The sequence below is a fragment of the Babylonia areolata genome, chromosome 18 (genome assembly GCF_041734735.1).
Source record: "Babylonia areolata isolate BAREFJ2019XMU chromosome 18, ASM4173473v1, whole genome shotgun sequence".
NCBI lineage: Eukaryota > Metazoa > Mollusca > Gastropoda > Neogastropoda > Buccinidae > Babylonia > Babylonia areolata.
This window is the reverse complement of record NC_134893.1, coordinates 40,184,170-40,209,509: the sequence shown is the minus strand read 5'-3', so window position 1 is coordinate 40,209,509 and position 25,340 is coordinate 40,184,170. Positions and strand designations below refer to the sequence as shown.

General features: G+C 41.3%; 1 protein-coding gene across 1 annotated transcript in view; it reads right to left on the bottom strand.

Annotated features, from left to right (window-relative positions):
• LOC143292774 (mitogen-activated protein kinase kinase kinase 2-like) overlaps positions 1-25,340 on the bottom strand; it is a 70,707-nt gene that overhangs the window by 43,613 nt on the left and 1,754 nt on the right. The window contains exons 2-4 of the mRNA XM_076603338.1: positions 12,068-12,184; positions 3,476-3,585; positions 1,329-1,387 (exon numbers count right to left, since the gene is read on the bottom strand). Of these exons, the coding sequence (XP_076459453.1) occupies positions 1,329-1,387; positions 3,476-3,585; positions 12,068-12,074 (176 nt within the window). The 5' untranslated portion in view covers positions 12,075-12,184. The remainder of the gene's footprint in view (positions 1-1,328; positions 1,388-3,475; positions 3,586-12,067; positions 12,185-25,340) is intronic.

Genomic DNA, 25,340 nt, shown 5'->3' with positions numbered 1-25,340 from the left:
CCCTTGCATTTTATGTGTCAGGCTCTCCCTTCTGTCTACCTCAGCTCCTTTATTTTTTCCCCTTGCTGCTCTGTGACAAGCGTCACTCTGTCAAGCTGGCTTTTTACTATCCTTCACGTTTACTATCCTTCACCGTTCACATAATTACTATCCTTCACCCTTAAGCTTGAACGTTTTTCCCAAAGTCAACTTTGTTCCTGGGACAGGGTGAAAAGTGTCTGTTTTGTAAGAAACTCCCCCCCCCCCCTTAAACTGTGTGTGTTTTTCCCCCCATTCTATTGTTAACCATCACCTTGTCTCCTTCACACACACACACACATCTGGCTTTTGTGGAGGCATGTGAACTTGACATATAGGTGATGAAAATGTTTTAGTTTATTACAGAGAGCTTTGTATTTCATTACTCATGACTGTACAATCTGTGAGTATTCAAAAAAAAAAAAAAAAAAAAAAAAAAAGTCACCATGATAAAACAGCATACAGGTAATGAATACAAAACACTAAAGCCACATACAATACATTCCTTTACACACTCCTTTACAATGCACACATTATCTCCAGCACTAGGATTAGCGCCTGATAATAATCCCCCCTCCCCCCCCCCCCCCCAAGATAAAGTAATGAGAAACATAGCACTCCTCAATTTCCGAATCAATAAAATAACACTTAACAACATCTTGATCAATCAAAAATACATAAAAACCTTCTAAGGATGCGAGCAAGTCAATCATGTATAATGATAATCTTAAGGGTTTGAACAAATTTGCATTCCCCTGAAGGTTTGGATTTCAATCACAGAAAACTGTCCACGACTAAATGTGAGGGACACTTTTTTTTTTCTTTGTGTGTCATGGACAAAAATAGCATGCCAGGTCCTTCCACATGTTAACCTGTTTGTTTCCCCCTCCCCCGCAACTAAAAAAAAAAAAAAAAAAAAAAAAAGACCTCACTCAACCCCACCGCTCTGTGTGCAGAGCGCACTCATCTGTCAACACTGGAGGGTTTTAACATCGCTTCCTAAAAAATACAGCCCAGGCAAAAGGCAATAATCTCTGCAAACTCGTCAGCTGGAGCAGAAAAGATGAGAAATTTATACTGGTCATGAATGTTAAATACACAGGTAGGTTATGGCACACTGTATAAACAACATAAAGTGTCAGCCAAAGAACTTTACTCTGAGTGCTCTTTCCTTCACTTATTTGAATGTTAGTTATAAAATGATATTAGGGAAAATTGTAAAAGAAAGAAAGAAAGAAGAGAAGAGAAAAAATACACAACATAAAATACATGAGATTAAAAGCCAGAGACAGGCATGCACCCAGTCTTACCTTTTCTCGCCATTAAATTCACATTTCACTTTCAGCTCCACATGGCCATGAGTTCGTCTCTGAAATAAACATGTAAATGCTCTCAGCACGAAGCTAAGGAAAGCTCAAAGATCATAAAACATAATCAATGGTCTTAACTGGCTAAATTTCCATTACAAATCAAATCTGTTATTTCATACATTTCTGCTAAAGAACTCAAAACTGTTGGTCAAAAAGTAAAACCAGGATAATAAAACAGATGCTCATTCCAAGGTGCCTGATCACAGTCATTATTTCCTCCAGAATCCTCCAACAAAAAATTTACAATAAGGAGTTGTGAAAGATATGTATCTGTTTTATTATTTTTCCACTTTTTGATTCCTTTTGCGCCTGTATATATATATATATATATATATATATATATATATATATATATATATGTGCAAAATTAAAAAAACAAAACAACACACATACACTCAGAACATTCAAATTAATGGTACTATATTGCAATACACCAGTTGTTGCACAAAGCAGTCCTGTGGTCCAGAACAATGGGTATCAAAAGATATGATAGTCAATAATAATATATATATGTATATATATATGGGGTAACCAGAAAGTTCTTTTGCAACCGGTGTGAGGTGAAGGTGTATGTCAGGAATTATCTGTGGTTCTCAACAAAAAAAAAAAAAAAAAAGAAAAAAAAAAAAAAAGAAAGATAAGAAACGAGATTTAACAAAGTCCACCCATGACAATAATCTGCTCACACATGAAAATATGCACTTAATTATGTACACAAACACAGCCGACCAGACTGAAGAACCACATCAGGTCAACACGGACTCAGCACTATGAAACAAATCAGTTTCAGTTTCAATTTCTCAAGGAGGCATCCCTGCGTTCGGACAAATCTGAATACACCACACCACATAGATCTACTAGGCAGATGCCCGACCTGCAGCATAACCCAACGAGCTTAGTCAGGCCTTGAGTGCATGCATTTGTGTACCTATCAGAGTAAATTTTCTTTTCTTCTTCTCCTCCTCCTTCTTCTGCGTTCATGGGCTGCAACTCCCACGTTCACTCGTATGCACACGAGTGGGCTTTTACACATATGACCGTTTTTACCCCGCCATGCAGGCAGCCATATTCCGTTTTCGAGGGTAATTTTCTTTTCAAAATTTTGCCAGAGGACAACTCTCTCACTGCCATGGTTGTTTTTTTTCTCAGTGTGCGACATGCGAGCTGCACGTGGGACCTTGGTTTATCGTCTCATCCGAATGACTGGATGCTCAAGTTTGATTTTCCAGTCAAACTTGGGAGAAGGGGTGAGAGCGGGATTTGAACCCACACCCTTACGGGCTCTTTATATTGGCAGCTGAGCGTCATACCCATTCTGCCACCTTCCTCCCTTACCGATCACATTCACTGACAGATGCAAGCCAAAAGGTTAACATGCTGGTCTTCCAAAAGGAGGTTCCTGTGGTTCGAAGCTGTTATCAGCAACTGGCGGGTGAATCATGGAGATTTTTCCCATCTCTCAGGTCAACAAATGTGCAGGACTTTCTAGTGCCTACAGTCTAATCACCTCGATTCATACATAATATATACATGTAAGAAATCAGATCCTGTAATTTATGTCTGTGTTTGGTGGGGAATGGAAACAAATATACCCAGCAGGCACACCCAGGAAAAGCAGAGTATAATTATAACTGCCTTAACAGTGAAGTAAAATTAAAAATAGTCATGAATACATGCAAAAATCAATTAGTACGTTTATGTGTAAACATGGGAGTTGCAGTCTACTAACACAGAAAAACAGAAAAGACTAACAGAACTGTATTGTATTGCACTGTTCTGTATTACTTTTTTTGTCACAAATGAATTCTCTATAGATGTGAAATTTGGGCTACTTTCCCCAAAGAGAGCGTGCCCCAAGAGTGCAATGCCACCCTTTTTCCCTCCCTGTCAGCAACTGTGTTTTTTGTTTTATCACTGAAGTGGATAATGCAAGAGAAATTTGCTCTCTTTTGTTGCCACATGTGCTAAGTGCATGCTTCACACCCGACCTGGGTTTATCATTTCATCCAAGTGGCACCACCACCACCACCACCAATAACTGAAAGGGAGGAAGAGGCTGTGCATGTGGCAAGGTGTGTGGCACTGACCTGCAGGTTGTGGTAGGCCTCCCTGCGCACCTGCCGGTCGCCCATCCGCAGACCTTTGGCCAGGCCCGTCTGGATGGTGGCCATGACATCCTGTATCCCATCCTGCTGGCCTGCAACAGCCCCACCATCGTCGTCACTGTCATCTCTCCATCTTCATCATCACTATCATCTATCCATCATCATCACTGTCATCTCTGTTTTTATCAAGCACATCCGCATCTTGATCGTCACTGTCATCTCTCTTTATCACTATCAAGCACATCCGCATCATCATTATCACTATCATGTCTCCATCATCATTGTCACTGCCATCTCTCTTTGTATCACTATCAGGCACCTCCGCATAATCATCTTCACTATCATCTCTCTTCGTTGTATCAGGCACTTCTGTATCATCATTACAATCATATGTATCTCCTTGTATTGACAGAAACATCTGCAGCATAACCAAGTGCTATTAAGTATCCTTTCTCTCTGACAGGCAAATCCGTTTCAATGTTACTATCATTTTTTTTTTTTTTTTTTTGTACAAAGCACATCTCTCATCCCTATCACTATATCTAACCCAAGAAATAATACTTGTCTGGGTCTGATATCTAGTGACCTCAATGCCCAACTAATTACAGTTCATTTATAATAAACCTTTACAGAAGTTAAAACAAAATTCTAAGTTAAAAATAATCATTTCCAGCAATTTATTTTACATGAGAATACTGCAAGGTGGTTTTTTTGGTTTTTTGTTTTTTGTTTTTTTGGGTGGGGTGGGGTGGGGGGGTCCCCCCAACTGCAGACTTTGTTGAAATGTCCCACTGAATATATTTGTATTGTTAACTTTCAGTTTCAACTGGTATAATTCAGTATCAATTACACTTTTCTCACATTTACTGTTATCACACATTCACTGTTGTCATTGCTTATCATCAAGATTTAATCATTTCTGTTTCCATATCATGATATGATAAGAACATTCTGCTTGTGTTCTCTATCACTGACCTATACCAGTAACACTCCACTGTTCTTTCATTTTAACTGTGACACTTCCTGTCATTTCTAACATCAGTATCAGTCAGCTTTCTCTGCTGCACAGCTTAAAAGCATTACACAGCCTATGTCACCTGCTCAAGAAGGCTTGTTTCTTTCTTTTCTTTCCAACACTTTTAGTTATCAATTTTCTGACACTTCAATCTTTAAAAAAAAAAAAAAAAAAAAAAAAAAAAAAAACCTATCTGAACAGGGTGTTTTGGAAAATCTAACAAGCTGAATATTACTCATTCCATAACAACTATGGTATAAATTCAAAAGAAACCGGTGCAAACATGTCCTCATTAAAACATACTCAGACTTTTGAGATTTCTGGTAGTCTGAAAGCTTGTATAAGTTTCAAAGATTCTTTTTCTTTTTTTTTAAATAATTTTTTAATGATATAAATTTCAGATACATCTGCATGACTGCTGAATGCTTCATATTACATGGTTACTTTGATCACCAAAATCAAAATGGCCAGTTGTTTTCAACTGAAGTAGAGTGAATCCACTCATTCTTTACCAGATTAACCAAATATGCCCTTTCCAATCTTTGTGGCTGCCTTCACCTGTACGCTCCATCTCGCTCTCTACGATCGACTTTGGATCCACTCTGTTTACTCATACCCAGATTCAAACACTCCACTGTTAGTCGCCATACTTTCTCTGTCTCGGGACCTTGCAAACGGAATGAACTTCCTCTTCCACTTCGTCAGAACTCCGCACTCAGCTCTTTCAAATCTGGCCTTAAACCCACCACTTCCCAAGACAGCCTCCCTTCCCTGCCTCTACCTTGTCTTCAGTTTCTCCAGTTTTAGAGTTATGCATGCATGCGAATGACTGGTGTGAAAGTGCTTTGATTTGTCTCTGTACAAGATTCAGCGCTATATGAATATCATTATCATCATCATCAAATATATGGATGACGTGTGAGCTATCGATCAAGCAAATTCTCAGAAATTATTGTCAAGATATACACATTACACTAAGGTCTATACCTTCAGGCACTCAGGCACAAGATGTACCTCTATTTTCACCATCTTATCCACTTTAACCCTCCTCCTCTCCTTTCCTCCACTTCAGCAGAGCTGAAAACAGGTTCAGCTCTCTTGGGTCAAAGAGCATTTTGAACAATGTGATCTCAAGCTGATATTAACCACCTCAGAGTAGCATCCAACAGACAGAGTGATTTCAACAGGTGCAAGGTTTTTCCACTCAAGGAATGTTATCAACATTATGTTCATATCAGAATATGACTGTGGTATGTTGTTATCAGCTTGATTTTACCCAGAACTTGTCAATGGCTATCATTACCTGTCACTCAAATGTGTCAGAAGCACTGCCTTGAGATAATAAATTTCACCTCCACACTCTTTTTCCGACTTTGGATTCTAAGCTTGGAAATCCAAGTTGAGTAGTTTCTTTGATCTTTCACAATCTATTTCTTTTCTTCTTCTTCTTTTTTTTTTTTTTTAAACAATCTTTCAATGTTCATATTATTCAAAACTGATCTGCTCAAAACTGAATGTAACATACACTGTTTTTGAACTGTCATTTAGAATTAAAAGAACCAAGAACAAAACTATTCGCCGACAGGAAATCGTCAGACTGCCGACTGCCGACGTAAACTCGCCAGACAAAATTTTAGAGTTGATCAAGGAAAACTGGGGGGAGCAGCGCTGGCAGCTGCCTTTTATAAACGCCAACAGGGCGTGGGGGAAACAGTGGGGGAGTATGCCTCTCAACTAAGGACTCTTTGGATGAAAGCCAACCATGCACAGGCCCACGTACTGCCACCAGAAGTGCTCTGTCCAACTTTTGCCAATGGCCTTCATCCAGCTGCTTTACGTTGCGACATAAAGCGGATCCTCAGGGAACACCCAGGCACCACCTTTGAAGAAGCCAAAAGGGAGGCCCAGAGGTGGAAGAGAGAAGACAGTGCAGCAGGTACGTCAAGTCCACAACAAGAAACGTCGCCCACATCAAGATGGCCTCAACTGACTTCCTGCCCAAACTCCCGACGCTATCCGGTGAGGAAGGCAGCAGTGAGGTCGACGACTTCATCAGTGAGGCCAGACTGATTCTCCAGCTACAGCCCCTGGATGACGCGACAGCCTCTCTCTGGCTGATCTCAGCCCTTGCCGGCCGAGCTCGCCAGCAGATCGTCAGGCTGCCGGCGACACAAGTGGACACCCCAGCCAAGATCCTTGCGGTTCTTGAGGAGAACTGGGGAGATCAGCGAGACGCCACCGACCTTGCCACTGCGTTCTTCAACAGACAGCAGCAGTCCAAGGAGACGGTGATCGACTACGCATCCCATCTTCGGCACCTATGGACCAAGGTCAACAAGGCCGAAGATGGGGTAATGCAGGTGCCAGCGACCATCCTCCGCGACGCTTTCGCCAGAGGCCTTCAGCCAGCCACACTGAAGCGTGATGTCAGGCGCCTCATCCGCTACCACCCTGACACCACCTTCGAGGCAGCAAAGAAGGAGGCCCTGCGATGGCTGCGGGAGGACAGCCACACCTACAACACCTGTCCTGGCGTAGACAACACCACTGTTGTCCGCCTACAGTCCCAGCTGGCCACACTCGCAGCTGAGAACACCAGCCTGCGACGTCAGCTGCAGTCACCCATGCCAGCACACAGCCCACTTCCTCCAGAACCAGCACTTCATCCTCAACGCTGTGCTGCTGAGCACACCCCAGACCCCTCGCACTGTGTCTGGTGTGAGAGGTCTGGCCACACAGAGCACCAGTGTCGCCACAAGCGACGCTACCAGGCCAGGCGACAGAATGCTGACCACCAGCCTGCAGCTCCAGCCCACAACCAGTGTGTCGCTCCTACACACACTGAGCAACCTGGACCAACACCAACTCCAGCTCCAAACCAGAGACGCAGGAGACGCAGACGACGGAGGCACCACAGCATCACACCTGATGCTGTCGTCCCGCACTTGTCCCCACCTGTCATCAGCCCCACACCGCAGAGGTCCAGCCAACAACCACCCTCTGTCACGCCGACTCAGCCGGTCCCACTGCACCACCAGGACAGCAAGGTGTCACACTCTGACACTGATACCGATAGTGACAGTGGTATGTGGCTGACCATGCCCATGCCAAGACCCAGGACACCAACCCGGCGAGCTGCACCAGAGCCGCCTCCACTACCACCAGATCCTGCACCGAGACGGTCTATACGACTGGCAACCAGGGCACCACTGAGCATGTGAGGAGACTGATGTCAAACATTTAACAGCCAGAACAGTGACACTGCAAAACACTCATGTTTCTTTTTCATTTTTTTCATTTTTGCTGAACTGAGGCAATGCTGATTTTGTTTTTCCTGTTCCTGTTCATGCTTTAATTTTGTTTTCATTTCAGATATTTCTGCACAGATTCATGTTTTATGTTCTTTTCTTTTCTTCTTGCTTAATTTAACCTGTGATCTAGCTTGTCACAAGGTCTTGGTAATGCAAAGTATGTCTTCTATGCTTTTATACATCATTTACATGTATGCTTGTTTACATGCATGTCTGACAGTGATATGATAGATAGATTGATAGGCACACAAATGAATGCTTTCAAACTTCATAGTGTATTTTACCAGATTGGGACCCCTTCTCTATATCAAACTCTTCAAAGTTAAGTTAGGATGCATTTGACTAAGTCCAAACGCTTAACTTAACCTGGCTAAAGCCACTTTGAATATAGAAGTAGGGTGTTGTTCCTAAGAAGGTTGCAGTCATTTCACATTCACTTAGCTATTAGTTATCAGCTAAATTATCTCCCTTACCTGCCCAATAATTCTTGTTTAATGCTCAGCTAAGTCTCCTCACAAGAATTACTTTAAATTAACCATCGCGGACGATGGTTTTCAAAAGATGGGGGGAGGTGTGACCAAGCGCGCTATGCTTGCTCCAACACTATTCACGCACAAGCCACAGCAGACGACAGTTTTCCCTCATAACCCGCGCACAGAATGTGTGACGTCACTCCGCTTACATCATTTTGTCCTCCTCGCCAGACACCTGCTCACAGCTCGCCCAATGTCGCATCCCGGTACGTCATTGGCTGAGAGGAAACTTGTGTTTCTGTTCCACAGTATTTAATTAATAGCTCTTTTGTTAGATCAGTAAACTACTAGTATTATATACTGGCAGAATCGTCTTAACTCCATCTTTAAATCTATTCCATTTATGTTTGCCTACGTGAAACTGATTTAACGCAGTTTGTAATTTTCAGCGATGAGCTCGTTAAAACTGACCCTGTTCAGGTGACTTAAATTAAGACTATAAATTCATCTTAAATAATCAACACTTCATTTTACACTCATTATAAAGTAGGCGTTGAGCTCTTTCTTTTGCAACTTATCCGATGCAAATCGGTTCAGTAATCATCTAGAAATCTGTCACTGAACACCTTGTAACAAGCACAGTTCTCATCAGATTTCTTCAGATTAGTGACGATTTGGTTTGCAGCCCACGTGATTGTCTTTGTAGTTCGCCTAATTTGTATAAATTGGCCGAGCGGGTGATGAGTGGTCACTTCCACACCCGAGCCAGCCGCGGCCAGCACCTGCTCCCTTTGTCTCTTGCTGTGTAGTGGTCAGTGTCGTTCCCACAACAGCATCTCGCTACGTATGGCTGCACTGTCTTCTTCTCATTGTCTTCTCTTAGACTAGTTCTCTTCTCTTTTAGTTCTTCTTCTTAGTTCTTCTCCTAGTTGTCTTCTTCTCTTAGGTCTTCTCTTTTTATGTAAATAAAACAATAGAAAAACCCATTTGTGACTGGCCTCTATATGTTCCTGGCCTGTGCGTGGGATCTTGTCTATCCTTTCATTCAATCAATCATTTAGTTAAGTCTTTTGTGCCATCTGTACCCTTCAGTAACCACTCGGTACACGGCTACATCTGAAAAAGGTTTGTTGATACGAACAAGGGTAATTTGCTAGTGTCAACAGTTTTAAACCTCTGAGACTGAATATGAGAGAAGAACAGGCCAAGACAGTGATGTGACAAAGAGGCAGGCAAAGCAACACAGTCCTTTTCTTTTACCCACAAAGTACAAAGCAGAGGAGATTATTTTTATATATCTAAAAAAAGAAAATAAAGTTCAACATTAAGTTCTATGAGATAGTGCCAATAACCCATTCAATACTATACAATAATAGAAGCAGAACTGAGTTGGTGTGTGTGTGTGTGTGTGTGTGTAACAGGCAAAGAAGGGAAAGGAGGGGGATGGATGAGATGTGAGAAGAAACAATCAGCTCCTTTTCTTGACTTGTCATGATTGGTTATTACTAAAACCTAGCAAGTCTGACTCAACATGAGGATCTCTGACACTCTATTTGAGACATTTCTCACCACCAAGACAAACGGGACTTCACCAGATATCTGACACACAAGAGCCCGGAAAAAGCTAAGGCTTTAACAAATATGCCTTTTCTTGACTTGTCATGATTGGTTATTACTAAAACCTAGCAAGTCTGACTCAACATGAGGATCTCTGACACTCTATTTGAGACATTTCTCACCACCAAGACAAACGGGACTTCACCAGATATCTGACACACAAGAGCCCGGAAACAGCTAAGGCTTTAACAAATATGTGTACAGTGTATAGATCTAAATTTGTGTGTGTGTGCTTGTAAATGTGTGCCCATCTTGATTGAGTGTGCAAGTGTCTGAATCTGTTTCAGTGCTTGCATGATCTGAACTACAACAGTGTGTTTTAAAACAGATGCCAAGGTCAAAAAGGAAAAAAAATCAACAAATGAAACTGTGATTAATAACTATTTACCAGTCCTTATTTTGCAAAATAATAAATATTTTCATAAATCTAAACCAATTTTTCAAAATTCAAAGTACTTTCACTGGTAAGTAGTTATCCTGTTTTGAAAAAAAAAATCATGCAGTTATTTGAATAACAAAATCCAGTACCAGAAAAACAAACTGGTTCAAAAACGAATAATGCTTTCATCTCTCGCAAAATAAACAAGGGAAAAAAAAACCCATAAAACTGCCCTTTCTCAAATTAAATTCTTGCCTTTCCATCACTAAATTCTCTGCTTCCTGTCTTTAACTTCGTGTCTTCAAACCCAAATGTAAGACATTTTTTCCTGTTTTACCCCTTGACTTACCTGATAATGGACTCTTAAATCTACAGCCACTGCTTCAGGCATGATCACCACCTCTTTGGTGCTGAGAATGGCAACAACTCTCTAACAATTATTACCTATTTTGACTAGTTAAATAAGGAAAGATCTGAAAAACTGGTATTGGCATCTGCATTTTTTTTTAAACAAAAAACAAAAAAATCCAAGTGAAAAATGACAAAAAGGCATTTCCTGCTTTTAAAGCCTTCTTTCCCCCTGAATTGTTGGTGAATGTCACTTTCAAATGTACTGATTTACATTGGCTCTGCATATATTCATAACTGGAGAGTGGAGACTGAAGTTTTTATCCTTCCACAATCCAGACATGTTTTAAGGCAAACAAATGTGTGCGAGATAACATGTTTTCATTTAACTATCTGAATACAAAAAAAAAATTTTTTTCAAAAAGTGTCATGCTTTCCTCCATGTCTGGATTTAAAAAAACAACAACAAAAAACAGAAAAAAAACACACGACATTTTAATAAAATAAAAAGCATGTGACTTTGTCACTTTGACCTTTGCGTTTAAATGTCATGCATCCTTTGGATTTGCATCAGAAACCAGAGGGTATAGTTTACACTTTATACACTTTCTGCAGTAACCTAAAACCAGCAGTCTGTGCAAGAAAAAAAAAAGGCTTTAGGTTTGTAATTTTTAAAAAAGAAGAAAGGAGAGTGCACTCATGCAGAGAAGGAAACCAAATCACTCCACACAAGAATTTCTTTTCATGTCTTGAAGTGCTTGGAATCTATGATGCATTAAAATTACAAAACCAAAAACTTCTTGTAGTAACAGAGGAAGCCAAACATGGTTATGGAATGCATACTTTGTAGATGGCACAGATTTTTTTCCGGACGAAAAAATAAATTCCTTTTGAACAAACCCTGTGCACTGTCAATAATAGATAATAGGCTTGTTCCCAAATGCAGGCCAGACCACCGGTGTTTGGTAAGAAAGCAAACACAATTTACAGAAAAGATGCATGCCACATTTGCAGCTTAGTTATGTCTACACAAACACATAAAACAATATTCTATCAATGTAGTTTCAAAGTGGTTTTTTTCTTGCTCCGTTTCTTTCTTTCACTGTTTTCTATGGGAAATCTACGTACACAACACGAAATTTGAAACATTAAAACACACACACAAAAAAACAACAACAACCCACTTACATAAGCTACAGCCACAGAGTACAGGGTTGTATAATTAAAACTATAGTTCAACGAATCCCTGATAGTCTTGCGAAACTTGCCAAGGACCAAAGATATGACTTCAAGTTCCACTCTGACCCAACAAAAAAATATATATAAAAAAAAAAAAGGGGGAGAAAATTTTTCTCTTTCAAGCTGAGTAACATCAATCAGCATGCTGATTTTTTCTACTTTTTTCAAACACTGCCACCACCAGTAACTCACCTGCCATGATGGCTGATTTCAGAAAGTGTGTTAAATCCCCGAATCACTGGTTGCAGAGTCATGGACGCAGGTGACGTGAAAGTACTCCACACACAAAACCACTACACTGCATACCCTCTGCACATAAACACAAATATAAACATGTATAATGTCTGCACTGTGGTTGGGGATATCTAATCAAATAATGCTATGTTAATAAACATTAAATGATGATGATGTCAGTTGGGAGAAGTTAAACGTGAAGTATTAAACATGTATCATGATGATCATGTCTGTACTGTGGTTGGGAAGAGTTCATGTAAGTTAAGTTTAAACACTGTATCATTATGATATCTATACTGTGGTTGGGAAAAGTTTTTAACATTAATAAAGTATAAACATGTATCATAATGATTATCATTGTTATTACTGAACACTGCATATTGCCCAGCCGACCCTAACACATATCAGGGCTGCCCAACTGAACAGAAGTCCAGCCCCGTTAAACACAAAACTGTCACACACACTCACACACAAAACAAAAACAAACAAAAAACAAATAAGTAAAACAACCCATCAAGATAAATCCACAAAACACAGTTGATGACACATTATCCTAACCATTTAGCTCCTAAGGCAATTAAGATTAGGCCATGCAAGGGACATCAGCCATTCTGCTTCAATTATAATTCCCAAATCACGAAAAATCATTAAAAAAAGGGAAAAAAGCATTCAAAGCCAAACGAAAAATACATAAAAAGGCCATTTTGGAAAATAACATTGCAGAATTTGTATTTGTATTTTTGACTCACTTGTGTAAACAAAGTGAGTCTATGTTTTAACCCGGTGTTCGGTTGTGTGTGTGTGTGTGTGTGTGTGTCTGTGTGTCCGTGGTAAACTTTAACATTGACATTTTCTCTGCAAATACTTTGTCAGTTGACACCAAATTAGGCATAAAAATAGGAAAAATTCAGTTCTTTCCAGTCATCTTGTTTAAAACAATATTGCACCTCTAGGGTGGGCACAAAAAAATAAATGAAAAAAAATCCAAGCTTTTTATGTATTGTGTATAATTTCAAAATGTAATCTTTAAGATGAGAAAGATCAGTTTAAAGAGAATTAAGTCCCCTAGCATAATTACAGAGTAATTTCCCTCTTTTACTATCTGCACCAAAACGTTTGCAAAATAAATAAAACTTCCATGCTTAGCAAAAGAAGTTCCTGTTTGAACAAAAAATGATAATAATGACTGCTCTTGTTGTTGGGTCAGAATATCAGATCAAAGTGCCAAGTTTAGATAATACAAAAAATATAAATATAACAGTAATGCAGTTTGCATATAATTAGGCTTCATTTTTTATTTTTTTGTGCAGATAGTAAAAAAGGGAAATTACTCTGTAATTATGCTAGGGGACTTAATTCTCTTTAAACTGATCTTTCTCATCTTAAAGATTACATTTTGAAATTATACATAATACATAAAAAGCTTAGATTTTTTTTTCAGTGTATCACAAGTGAGTCTTGAAGGCCTTGCCTCTCTTGTTTTGTATTTTTTCTTGCATGCAGTTTTATTTGTTTTTCCTATCGAAGTGGATTTTTCTACAGAATTTTGCCAGGAACAACCCTTTTGTTGTCGTGGGTTCTTTTACATGCGCTAACTGCATGCTGCACAACAGACCTCAGTTTATCGTCTCAGCCGAATGACTAGTGTCCAAACCACCACTCAAGGTTTAGTCGAGGGGAAGAAAATATCGGTGGCTGAGCCGTGATTTGATCCAGCGCAATGGACAGCTAGTGCCCATCAAAGTGTTCAGAATTCACTACCTAATCACCAGCGTAAAACAGCACAAATTGTACATCATAGACTGTGGAAGAGAAAAAGGTGTTGAGGCTTGCTCCAAAAAAAGAAGGCAGAAAAAAAGAGACAACAGTGAAAGAAGAAAAAAGGCAGAAACAAAGAGAGCAACAGAAAAGAGGAAATTTCTAGTGCATAATTTCCCGAAGGCAGGGATGCTATTTATACTGAAAGACCCCCTGAAATCCCCACAGGGGGATAATGATTATGATAACTTGTGTAAATTGACTAAGAAAAGTGAATGTTTTCAGGAAACTATAGATAAAAAAACAGATCTATACTGGAAGGCACTATAATTTGTGACACTGAGCTGGCTATGCTTTTTAGATGTCAAAACCAATCATGGACAATCTGTGCCGCTTGTCCAATCACCCAATAAAAGATGTGTGTGTGTGTGTGTGTACAAGTGCGTATGTGTGCATGTGCCATTGCATGTATCTGTGCATGTCTGTGTGTCTCCATGTAAGTATGCATGTGCATAGTTATGTGTCTGTGTACGTGAGATGTGTGTGCATGTGTTTGAATGTGTAATAACAAGTGACAGTGTGTATACCACTATTTTGAGTAAATATGCGCATGAATATGTGTATCCATGAAAGAATGGGAGTGCGCATGCATGCATGTGCACGTGCACGCTTACAAGTATGACACAATCCCAACACACACACATACTCACACAAACACACACATATAACAGATCAATTCAAATCAATGTCCACACATTTACAGAAGGCAACCAGCTTGCGTAAGTAGTGTGACATGGGCTAAATAATCACACTAATGGGATATCAATAAGCATGTCACTGACCCTGTAAACACACATTTATTCATGCACAACCCTGAAAAACTCAGTCTTGGAGCGAGATGACCACTGAATACATTTCACCATTAGATATGATTATGCATAAACATCCACTGAACCATCAAATCTATCACTCCACAGGTGATGGGCAGAAAACTGGCTGTTTCCCACCCCCACCCCCTCTCTCTCTCTGTCACACACACACACATAGATAAATATAGCACACACGCACACACGCACACACACACACACACACACACCGTGGTATGAAAACAACTCTCTTTCTCTCCATGTAAATTTTCTCTTCAAATAATTACCAGATTGTGAAAACACTATATAATAAGTTTGGCAGTCTCCATTACTACATGGATGGCTATAATTCTAAAGGATTCTCCACACACAAACATATATAATATGCACATATATAAAAATTAAAAACCATTAATTCTTTCAAAGAATATGTGTAGCAGTAACAACCAGGAAACAAAACAAAAAATTTAAGTGTGTCACTTAACAAACAGAAAAAGTGAATTACATGTTAACCAGACAAATAATACTATTTTACAATCCTGGTTACAATGAAATGCTTTTGAAACCAAAATTATTGGTAATCATACCAGACTTACTATGTTAGTCTGGCATATTGTGTGTGTGTGTGTGTGTGTGTGTGTGTGTGTGTGTGTGTGTAACTTGCATTGTTACATTACTCTGAATTTTTTGGGTTATATATTTCAGCTTTTAATAGTTTTACTGATAAATCTATAAACCCAGCAAAAGTGAAAAGGCATAAACTTTTAGAAGACAAAGTGGTATTCTTTCCTCTTACTCTTTCAATTCACTTAATTGATCACTCAAGTGGTATTCTCCCACTAACTCAATCAAATCACTCAACTGATCGGTCAGTCAACCAAATCTATCCTCAATCCCCACCCACTTTCCCTAAGTCTCTGCAACACAGCAACAAAAAGGGCACTTTATCCGAAATAAGACATCAACTTCAAAACATTACTCCCTCTCCCATTTTCTTTTGGTGTACTCTCCTTATCACTGCCTCCAGAACTAAAGCCCACAAGTACTACTACCAGTAACTAACAGTTAGCAAATGCAGGAGCTCAAAAGGAATGGTTGGGACGAAACAGACCAACAAACCAACGACCCCGACTACAAGACATGCATGACTACCCTCTCCTTTCCTGCCTAATAATACCTTGTCACTTGTCAACCTCAAAGAAATGCCCACATCCTCAGCTACTCTCCCCACCCACTCTCCCTGACTATCCACTCAACTCCCCCTGCCCTTATTCCCCCTCACCCCACCCCATTCCCTCACGGCTGACCCTGGGGCACCCCCACACTAACACACACCAGTTACAGTCCTTTGCCAGGACAACTCATGGGGAAAGACCTCTGATTGCTCCCTCCTGGGCCAAGCAGTTTGACAGTTTAATATGACAGCAAAATGGCGATGGCTGCTGATCAGAGCACGTGCAGACTGCTGCCTGTAGATTCGTTAACTAATCGTGGGGGAGGTGGGGGGTGGGGTGGGGGGTGTATTAGTACTATTGTTCACGGAAGCACAAGACGAGGCCTTGCTTGCCCTGTGCCTTTCCAGCACCAGCCCTTCACAGATATTTCCGTTTATAAAATTAACATCCAGGGGAAGAAATACAGAAACCCTCGCATTTGAAATGCATGCAGGTTTTTTTTCTAACACACACAAATATGTGATGTATGCATGCACACACACACACACACATCCACACCTGTACCCCACCAACATCTCCATCAGGACTGATAAGCACACTCTATGCTCGTTATCTTCAAACAGAACGAACACTTGACTGGAAGAGAGGAAAAGCTGTCACAGATGCAACAGACGATCAACTCTATTTTGTTCAAGCAAGGCCAGAACAAAACTGGAAGAAAACATACAGGTTGAAGGAGTACATTCAATCAGCAAGAAGCATTCTAACAATGATAAACAACAAAAGCAAGTTTATGACTACCAACAAACCACATAAGACGACCATATCATGTGCATGCCACCTCAACATCAATATATTATGAACCAGAAGACTTTCAGATTTCATTCTGTCTGTACTGAATCAACACTTCCAATTCTCACAAGAATGACTCAGTCACAGTCTGACTCATATGACGCACACTGACACACACAAGTGCACACATGTGTGCAACCATACAGATGCACATGCTTACACACACACACATCATTGGCACAAACGTTTTTCATACAGTGTCAGATCACCAAAAAAGCTGGCTGTGCACACACTCTCTTGTTGACAAACATGTAATAAAACATTGGGGTTTCGGGTGGGTTTTTTTAACATATTATGTTCACATACCTTCCTGTCCTTAAAAAAAAAGAAAAGAAAAAAGTGGGAAACGGAAACCAGGCCAGACAGGGGCTACAATCAGCAGCCCCATCATCCCCAATCCGCAGCCCCACTCCAAGTGACACTGACAAGTAAACGACCGGATGCCGTGGCGACTAGAGAAGATTAAAGGCCAAGCGGCCCAATCACGGACTGAGCAACCTTGCAGCAGCCACACAGCCACTGTAGAGGGGGCACTGGATACCAAGAACAAGTGGTGGTCGGTCCCCAACCAGTACCACCACCACGCTAAACAGAACACACACTCAAAAACAGTACAACTCCACCACTACAACTTGCCACGCAATCACAAGGTGCCGAGTGTTCCGCTGGGAGCTCAGACAGCACTGGCTTTTTTTTTTCCTTCTTTTTTTCCCCCTCTTATTTCTTTCTTTCCTTTACCAGTTCACTCCGTATAGCTGGCACAAGTGTAGGGGGAAGAGAGAGAGGAGGGAGACGAAGGGAGCGAGAGCCTTGGCTCGCTAGCCAGCCTGGGCTATCTCTGCCTCCAGACACATGCTTGCTCCCACTAAACTGTGTCAAGCTGATATATTTACAGTAGAAAAACCTACCAGCCCAGCCAGAGTGGCTGGAAAGGACGGAGGTTTGCAACTGAATTCATTCAACACTGCAAATGGTTCATGCAAGTCCCCTCTCTTACCCACTTTCTTGCCAGTTTTCTAAAGACCTGATTTCGGGTCACAGGACGGGTTGATCTGTGCTAACGGGGTACATAACTTGTGCCCGTTTTTGGGTGTGCGTTATGTCTGTGTGCAGCAGTGCATCACGGGAGTGTGTGTGTCTGTACATGCATATGTGCATGTATGTGCGACCATACGTGCCAGTGCATGCACATATATGCGTGTATGAATGCGAAAACGCATGCGTATACGTGTAACTGTATGTTTGCATTCGCATGCGCATGTGGGTCATGCATGTGCGAGTATCCACCTAGGATTTTATCATTCCTTTTTCTGTGATCTCACTTCATACCAGTCATAGATTCCGTTTTGGTGTACATTCTCATCAGAACAACCATGAAACTGAAAACGACATGAAAACAAGAAAAAAAAATTACACATATCAGAAAAATCTAAAAGACACGATGCATGCATGACCTTGGCATTCATACATTACTCCCCACCCCATTCTCCAAAGAAAGTCCTTTAATTTCAGATGCACTGGGTGCCCTCCCCTTCCCTCCCCTCCCTCACATTCTTCAACAGTAGCCGCACCCCCGAAAGCGGAGTATGGCTGCCTACATGGCGGGGTAAAAACGGTCATGCACGTAAAAGCCCACTTGTTTACATGCGAGTGAACGTGGGAGTTGCAGCCCACGAACGCAGAAGAAGAAGAAGAAACAGTAGCCGCCATTATTTTCTTTACCCCTTCCCACAAGCTGGCTTTGTTGTGATCAACACCTGTCATCTCATTCAAATGTCATCTCCCATTTATTTTGACGTGAATAAACAGTTAATGAGTTACGATGAAAACTTGCCTGCACAATCATAACCCTTCATTATCCTCGTTTATAGATGACAAACCAACGCTTTTTTTTTTCTTTTCGTCGTTTATGCGCACCGAACTCAGTACCCATGTCCTGGACATCTCCTGCCCACAGTTAGATATCTCTGTATCTTTTCACTGTCAGCGTGCCATGGATCGCTTAATGGATATGCACTGGACAAAACAATGACGGTCTTTTTTGCTCAGATCTTACCCATCCTCCACCCTTCACTCCCTCATTCACCCACCCAGCCCACTCTCCCCGTTTTCTTCTGCGTCCGGGAGCTGCCATCTACCGTCGTCATCTTGATAAGCCGTGGCCGGCTACTTTTTTTTCATTTCTATTCATGTATTCACCTTCTCACTACAGGCAGGCTTTGGGTGATACGCGGGGCGCAGTCATCCGACACGACTGTCCATTAGATTTTTTGCCACGCTGACAACACAAGTCAACAACAACCAAACAAAAGCACAGGTGGAGAGAAAAAAAGACACCCACCTCCCCACCCCCCACAAAAAAGTTTGGGGGATGGGGGCGGGGGAGATGACCGCGAAACTGCACATTATGCGCACTTTTAGTGGAGTGATGGCCTAGAGGTAACGCGTCCGCCTAGGAAGCGAGAGAATCTGAGCGCGCTGGTTCGAATCACGACTCAGCCGCCGATATTTTCTCCCCCTCCACTAGACCTTGAGTGGTGGTCTGGACGCTAGTCATTCGGATGAGACGATAAACCGAGGTCCTGTGTGCAGCACGCACTTAGCGCACGTAAAAGAACCCACGGCAACAAAAGGGTTGTTCCTGGCAAAATTCTGTGGAAAAATCCACGTCAATAGGAAAAACAAATAAAACTGCACGCAGGAAAAATAAATAAAAAAATGGGTGGCGCTGTAGTATAGCGACGCGCTCTCCCTGGGGAGAACAGCCCGAATTTCACACAGAGAAATCTGTTGTGATAAAAAGAATTACAAAATACAAAATTACCATGTCCCCACAGCAAGCATTTATGTTATCAAAACACGGACAAGAACAAACGAAACCATAGAAGCAAGCCCTCATTTTACTGCATAGGACAGAAAGAACAGAAAAGAGATGAGACTGGGCTCAAGTCTTTTCTTTCCACGGCACCAGATGTGTTTATACAGAGATGTCTGAGGAGTACAGATGAAGGCACTGGACATATTTATAAACTGCAAGAAGGGAGGGGGGGGGGGGGGCGGGGGGGAGATGGCTAAGAGAACCAGAGAGACTGAGATTTGGAACAAGTCACTATTTCACAGCACTGGTCACAGCACTAACCGACATTATTTGATGAAAACATATACATCTGATTGGGCCATATAAACAGACTAAAGGGAAGCTGCAAGGGAAAGGAGTAGAGGGGGGAAAGGATAAAGACCGGGAGAGAGAGAGAGTGGGGCGGGGGGGGGGGGGGGGGGGGGGGGGGGACACGGAAATGGCGATATCTCTGCCACAAACAGAATGGAGATAATACATGTGAGGGTGGGAAGGGGAGGGAGGTATGGGTTGTGGGGATGGACGGGGGGGGGGGGGGGGTGTAGGGGGAGAAACCAGTTCATGTGTGCGGCCAGGAGCGGAAAGGAGTCTATACCATGTGAACCCGAGGAATGGTGGCGGCGGTGGCCAAACGATGACCTCAGACATCTGGTCCAACCCGCTCGGCTAGGTCCACTGAGAACCGTGGCCACAGCACAGAGAGAGCTGGGAGACGTAAATTTGCAGTGATAGGTTAACCTGTACTAACATCCAACGGTTTTTAGGTTAATCTCTTCAGTAACCTCCGACGCCAGTGACTCACTAGTGACACACTGCTGTCTTCAGGCTTTCACAGGCTTCCACCGTAATTTTCTTGACATATGGACGGGTGTGAAAAAAAAAAGCAGCAATGCAAGCATTCTGAATGGTTAATTAAACATAATTATACAGTAAGACAGGAAACAGCTGGCATGAAATGATTTTGCGGTATGTGTACATTTGTGTTCATGTGTGTGAACACATCCAAGAGCATGGGTGCACATGTGAAAGTGCGTATGCGTGCGCGAAAGTATGCGATTTTGTGCGAGTGTGAGAGAGAGCGAGAGAGAGAGAGAGAGAGAGAGAGAGAGGGCGCGCATACATGTTTCGATGTTTTCTTTTACGTCATGCAATTCCACTTTTTCTGGTCAGTCCATCAGAACATTCATAACATAACTATGTTAAAAAAAAAATTTTTTAAAGGAGAGAATAGTCTTACACAACACACACCAAGAAGCCAACCGATGCTTTCTCAGTGTCACTAAGTAGTGATGTTTGCACCACAGAAAAATTAACACAACTTCAGTTAGAGACAGCTAAAATGGTTCTCAAGTTGCTACTTCAACACATCTGACGGAATGTGTAACTGTCCTCATTGTCTGCCCGTTGTCAATGAAAGAACCACTTACCGGTTTTCACACCATTACTTCCGACCACCAAGTTGGCCCCACATGCCAATTCCAACCCCCACCTCCCACTCTTTCTCTGTGCCCCCCCCCCCCCCCCAGCCCCCCTTCCACCACCCCCTTCCTTTCTTGCCCCCTTTCCTTGCCTCGGCGTTACCTCGTGCCTTCCTGTCCCCCCCCCCCCCCTCTCGCCACTCTCTCTCACATTGTGTGTGTGTGTGTGTGCGTGTGTGTGTGTGTGTGCGCGCGCGCGTGTGTATGTGTGTCAGTGTGCGCGCGCATGCGTGTATGTGCGACTGTGAGCGCATGTTCGTGTGTGTTTGGTACCGTAAATCTCGTAAATGTTCTACAAAAGTTAAAAAATATATCTAGATTTCCTATCTATATCTATCAATATACAAATGTGTGTGTGTGTGTGTGTGTGTGTGTGTGTGTGTGACTCTCTCAATCACTGCAATGGGCCTGCGACCCAACAGCCGTGGTCGCCATGGGGACCCAACAACAGCGGGGACAGACAAGTCCCATCCCACTTCGCTTTGCCACTTGACAAACCTGATTTCAGTCGGGACATAAACATTGCGTAGGAGGGTCTGCTTCTCCCTTGATCAACCACACGTACAGCGATTTTTAATGGGCACTGACAGACTTGAAAAATGTAGTAAAGTATCAACAGTGTAATAGTCAACTGATACTAACAGGACTTGAATTTGAAACAACTCATAACCTCATATGCTTTTCAATGTATCTTAACCTGCGTATGACACAATGGCTCCCTGATGCGCATGTGCGAGCACACACACACACACACACACACACACACACACATACACAGAGATATGCAGGCATGCACACACTAATGCATGTCATGTATGCACACATACACTATGCACAAGCATGGGAAAGAGCCTACAGTTTTGCATTTGTCCAACTGCACTTTAAACAGGCTTCTGTCCCAGCTGATATGCTTCACTCAACAGAGGACTGTATCTGCCTGAATAATTTAACACCTAACACTGTAACAGTACTTGAAAATTGAATAAACATAAAACCCACACCTCAAAACTGACACTGCTAGTGATTTTCACCCAAGTTTTCTGAGTTTGATCTCCAATTTGGTATCACCTGGCAGGTTTAGCTTTAAGGTGGAGATTTTTACTATCTCCCAGGTCAACATGTGTGCAGACCTGACAGTGCTTGAATACCCTTCAAGTGTGCACACATGCAGATCAAATACACGCATTAAAGATCCTGTAATGCATTTTGTGTTTGGTGGGTTACGAAAACATGAACACATCGAGCATGCACACCACTGAATACAGAGTATAGCTGCCTGCACTGCAGGGTAAAACACGTAAAAGCCCACTCATACATGCATACAAGTGAACATGAGAAATGCAGCCCACAAATTCAGACGAAGTATAAAACCCCAAAACACCTTGTTTACATTTTTTACAGCTCCAGTGTTGGTACACATCTCTACCTTTACCCCCTTTTTACCCCCTCCCCAAACCTCCTCTCCCCCAGTGAAAGGGAACAAGAGTTGTGAGAGCAGGGAAAGGGAGAGGCAGGTTTTTCTATGCCTTTGTGCTCCAGTTAAAAACTTGCATTCAGCTTTTCAGTTAGAACTATGACAGAAGAAAAGCAGCGCAGTCAGACGAAAAGCAGGGCAGTTGGACGGAGAGGATACCACGCACTGGGAAGAAAGTAGTTGGACTCGTTCCCACGCCAGCCTAGCTAAGCCACCTTTCAATAAATTGGAGGTGCTGCACCGATAGTGACACCACAGATATGAGGCCAATACACCCCCTAGCCCCTCCCTCCCCACCATCCAAAACTTCCCTCACATCAACACCCCAGAAGAATTTTTTTTCAGTAGCCATTTCCTGTTTTCACTAATGTTATTGCATATGGATTATGACATTCCAATTTTTTTCCCCAAACACAATTTCTCATTTAAAAAAAAATGTTATTTTCTTTATTTTAAAAATCTGTTTCAGGAGAATTGCATGGAAATGCTCTGGTCTCAATCTAAGCTTTCATGGATTCTATTCAAGTATATATATATATATATTGCTGGGGGTGGGGGGGGGAGGAGCCATGACATAGCAGGCACTCACTGCTGAACAGTTCAGATGTATTGTTGTTTGTTACCTTCTAGTTCTACGTACTTCAACTGGTGACTGTTAAGTGCACTGAATCTGAGTATGACAGCATGTGCGCACGCAAACAGTTTACAAAGCAAGACAAAAATATTTACAACAGATATATCATTACATGTGCTCAGCTTCATTCTCTTCCCTTCACTAACCTTCCCCCAACAACAAGATCTCAAAAAACAATACTCCTGAGCCTATTAAACTGACATGTGAAACCATCTGAATCCAACAGTAACCATACAAAACACATGAAACACTGCTAAACACAGGATCAACATAGGATATCCTGACCATCAGACAATTTCCTACACACACACACACACACTGCAGCAGAACAATTATAAGCCTGGTATACTGACACACATACTTGAGACATTTAATGTTTGATGGTGTCAAAGGAACAGCTAGGATGAGTCACAAGAGCTTGCATGTAACATAACAAATTCACAAACCAATGTTCATGCAGGCTTTCTCTTCATTGTTTCAGCTAAATTTACTGATTCAATGAAAACAGACAGATGTTGCACATCACAAATAAAATAAATAATATTCCTTGAACATTCAGTTCATTTAAATTGTTTATAGTCTGCTCTTCAGTAACAGGCATTATGTTTTTCCACAAGGTCACAATAAAATTCATTCATAATGTCCACATAAAATTACCTAACTTTATGAATCTGTTTAAAAAAATAATAAACGTGTCTTTAAAAAGCAAAAAACAAACAAAAACACTTGTGACATCAATCAAAATCAAGCAACAATGATAAATAAAATGATTTTTGCTCAGTGTATATATCACAGAAAGCATAAAATTGAACAAACAAAATATTTTTCCCTGCCCTCCTCTCAGAGGCTCCAGAATTCACCTCAAAACACACACCATGGAACTACACCTTTCAAACCACTATAATCAAGAAAGGAACAGTCTCCACATCAGTTCCTTTAACTCACCTAGTTCAAAAGCAAATAATTATTAATAGAAGGTAATCAAGATGTTTGGAGTCCTGACTATAGTGCTATTGTTTGTCTTGTCTGGTATTCCATTCTTCCTGTCCAACACTGTTTATGAGTGAATTTTCACTTTCAAATCTAAAGTCAACACTCTTTGGCAACTTCATTATCATCTGTAAATCTATGCCAAAACAACATTCATAAAACATCAATGTGTTAGTTCCACAATTCAGTTATGGTTAATTGGTTTCTAATATTGTATACTCTAACCAATGATTAAAAGGCATGACCATTTGTTCACTAGTTTCTTCCATAAGAAGAGAATCAACCGTGCGTGCGTGTGTTACTCTGTGTGTGTGTGTGTGTGTGTGTGTGTGTGTGTGTTACTCTGTGTGTGTGTGTGTGTGTGTACACGTGTGATTTAAAAATCATAACTACTACCTGAGAAAGCGCCTGTGTGACCAAAACTCAGCAAGAAACAAAAGTGCAACAGCCAGTAAATGACAGCCTGCACTACTACTTTGTGAATTGCATGGAAAATTGCAGGTAAATGGCTTTGAATCAATCAGGACACAGTGCAGCATTGCCAACATTCTGTCACTCATAACAAATACTGAAATATACATGCAAATGATGCATGCACTGTTAGGTGAGAGGAGCTGACCAGTTTCTAAATATAGACATTAAGCAAACCATACAACTCTCTCTTTGTGCCTGTCTGGGTATAAATACAGAGGGGGTGCACTATTCAAACACAAATCATGCAAGCACACTGGTGAAGAATGCATGAAAAATTAAATAAATGTTGTTCTTTGTGGTGTAACTGCTCTAAAAACAAATGAAACAGTTAAAATTAACAAAACACAGCAAAAATATGTGAAACAACTAAAATAAACAAGCAGAACAGTAATCTCAGATGCCAGTATTGAACAAAAGTGAAGTTTTGCACATCTGTCAGTGGCATACAGTTTCTCATTTTCTCACTTCTGAACAAAATGCTTCACTGCAAAATGCTTCATTACCATGGTTGTCATAATTTCTTCAACACTTTCCCAGTGCACATTCAAAAGAAGCTACAATGAATTACATCATTATTAGTTGATATAATTTATCCAGTGCCTTCCAGTTCCACAGCAAACTAAATCATTCTTAAGCTGCAATCCATTTTTACACAAAAGCACTAAAGCAACCT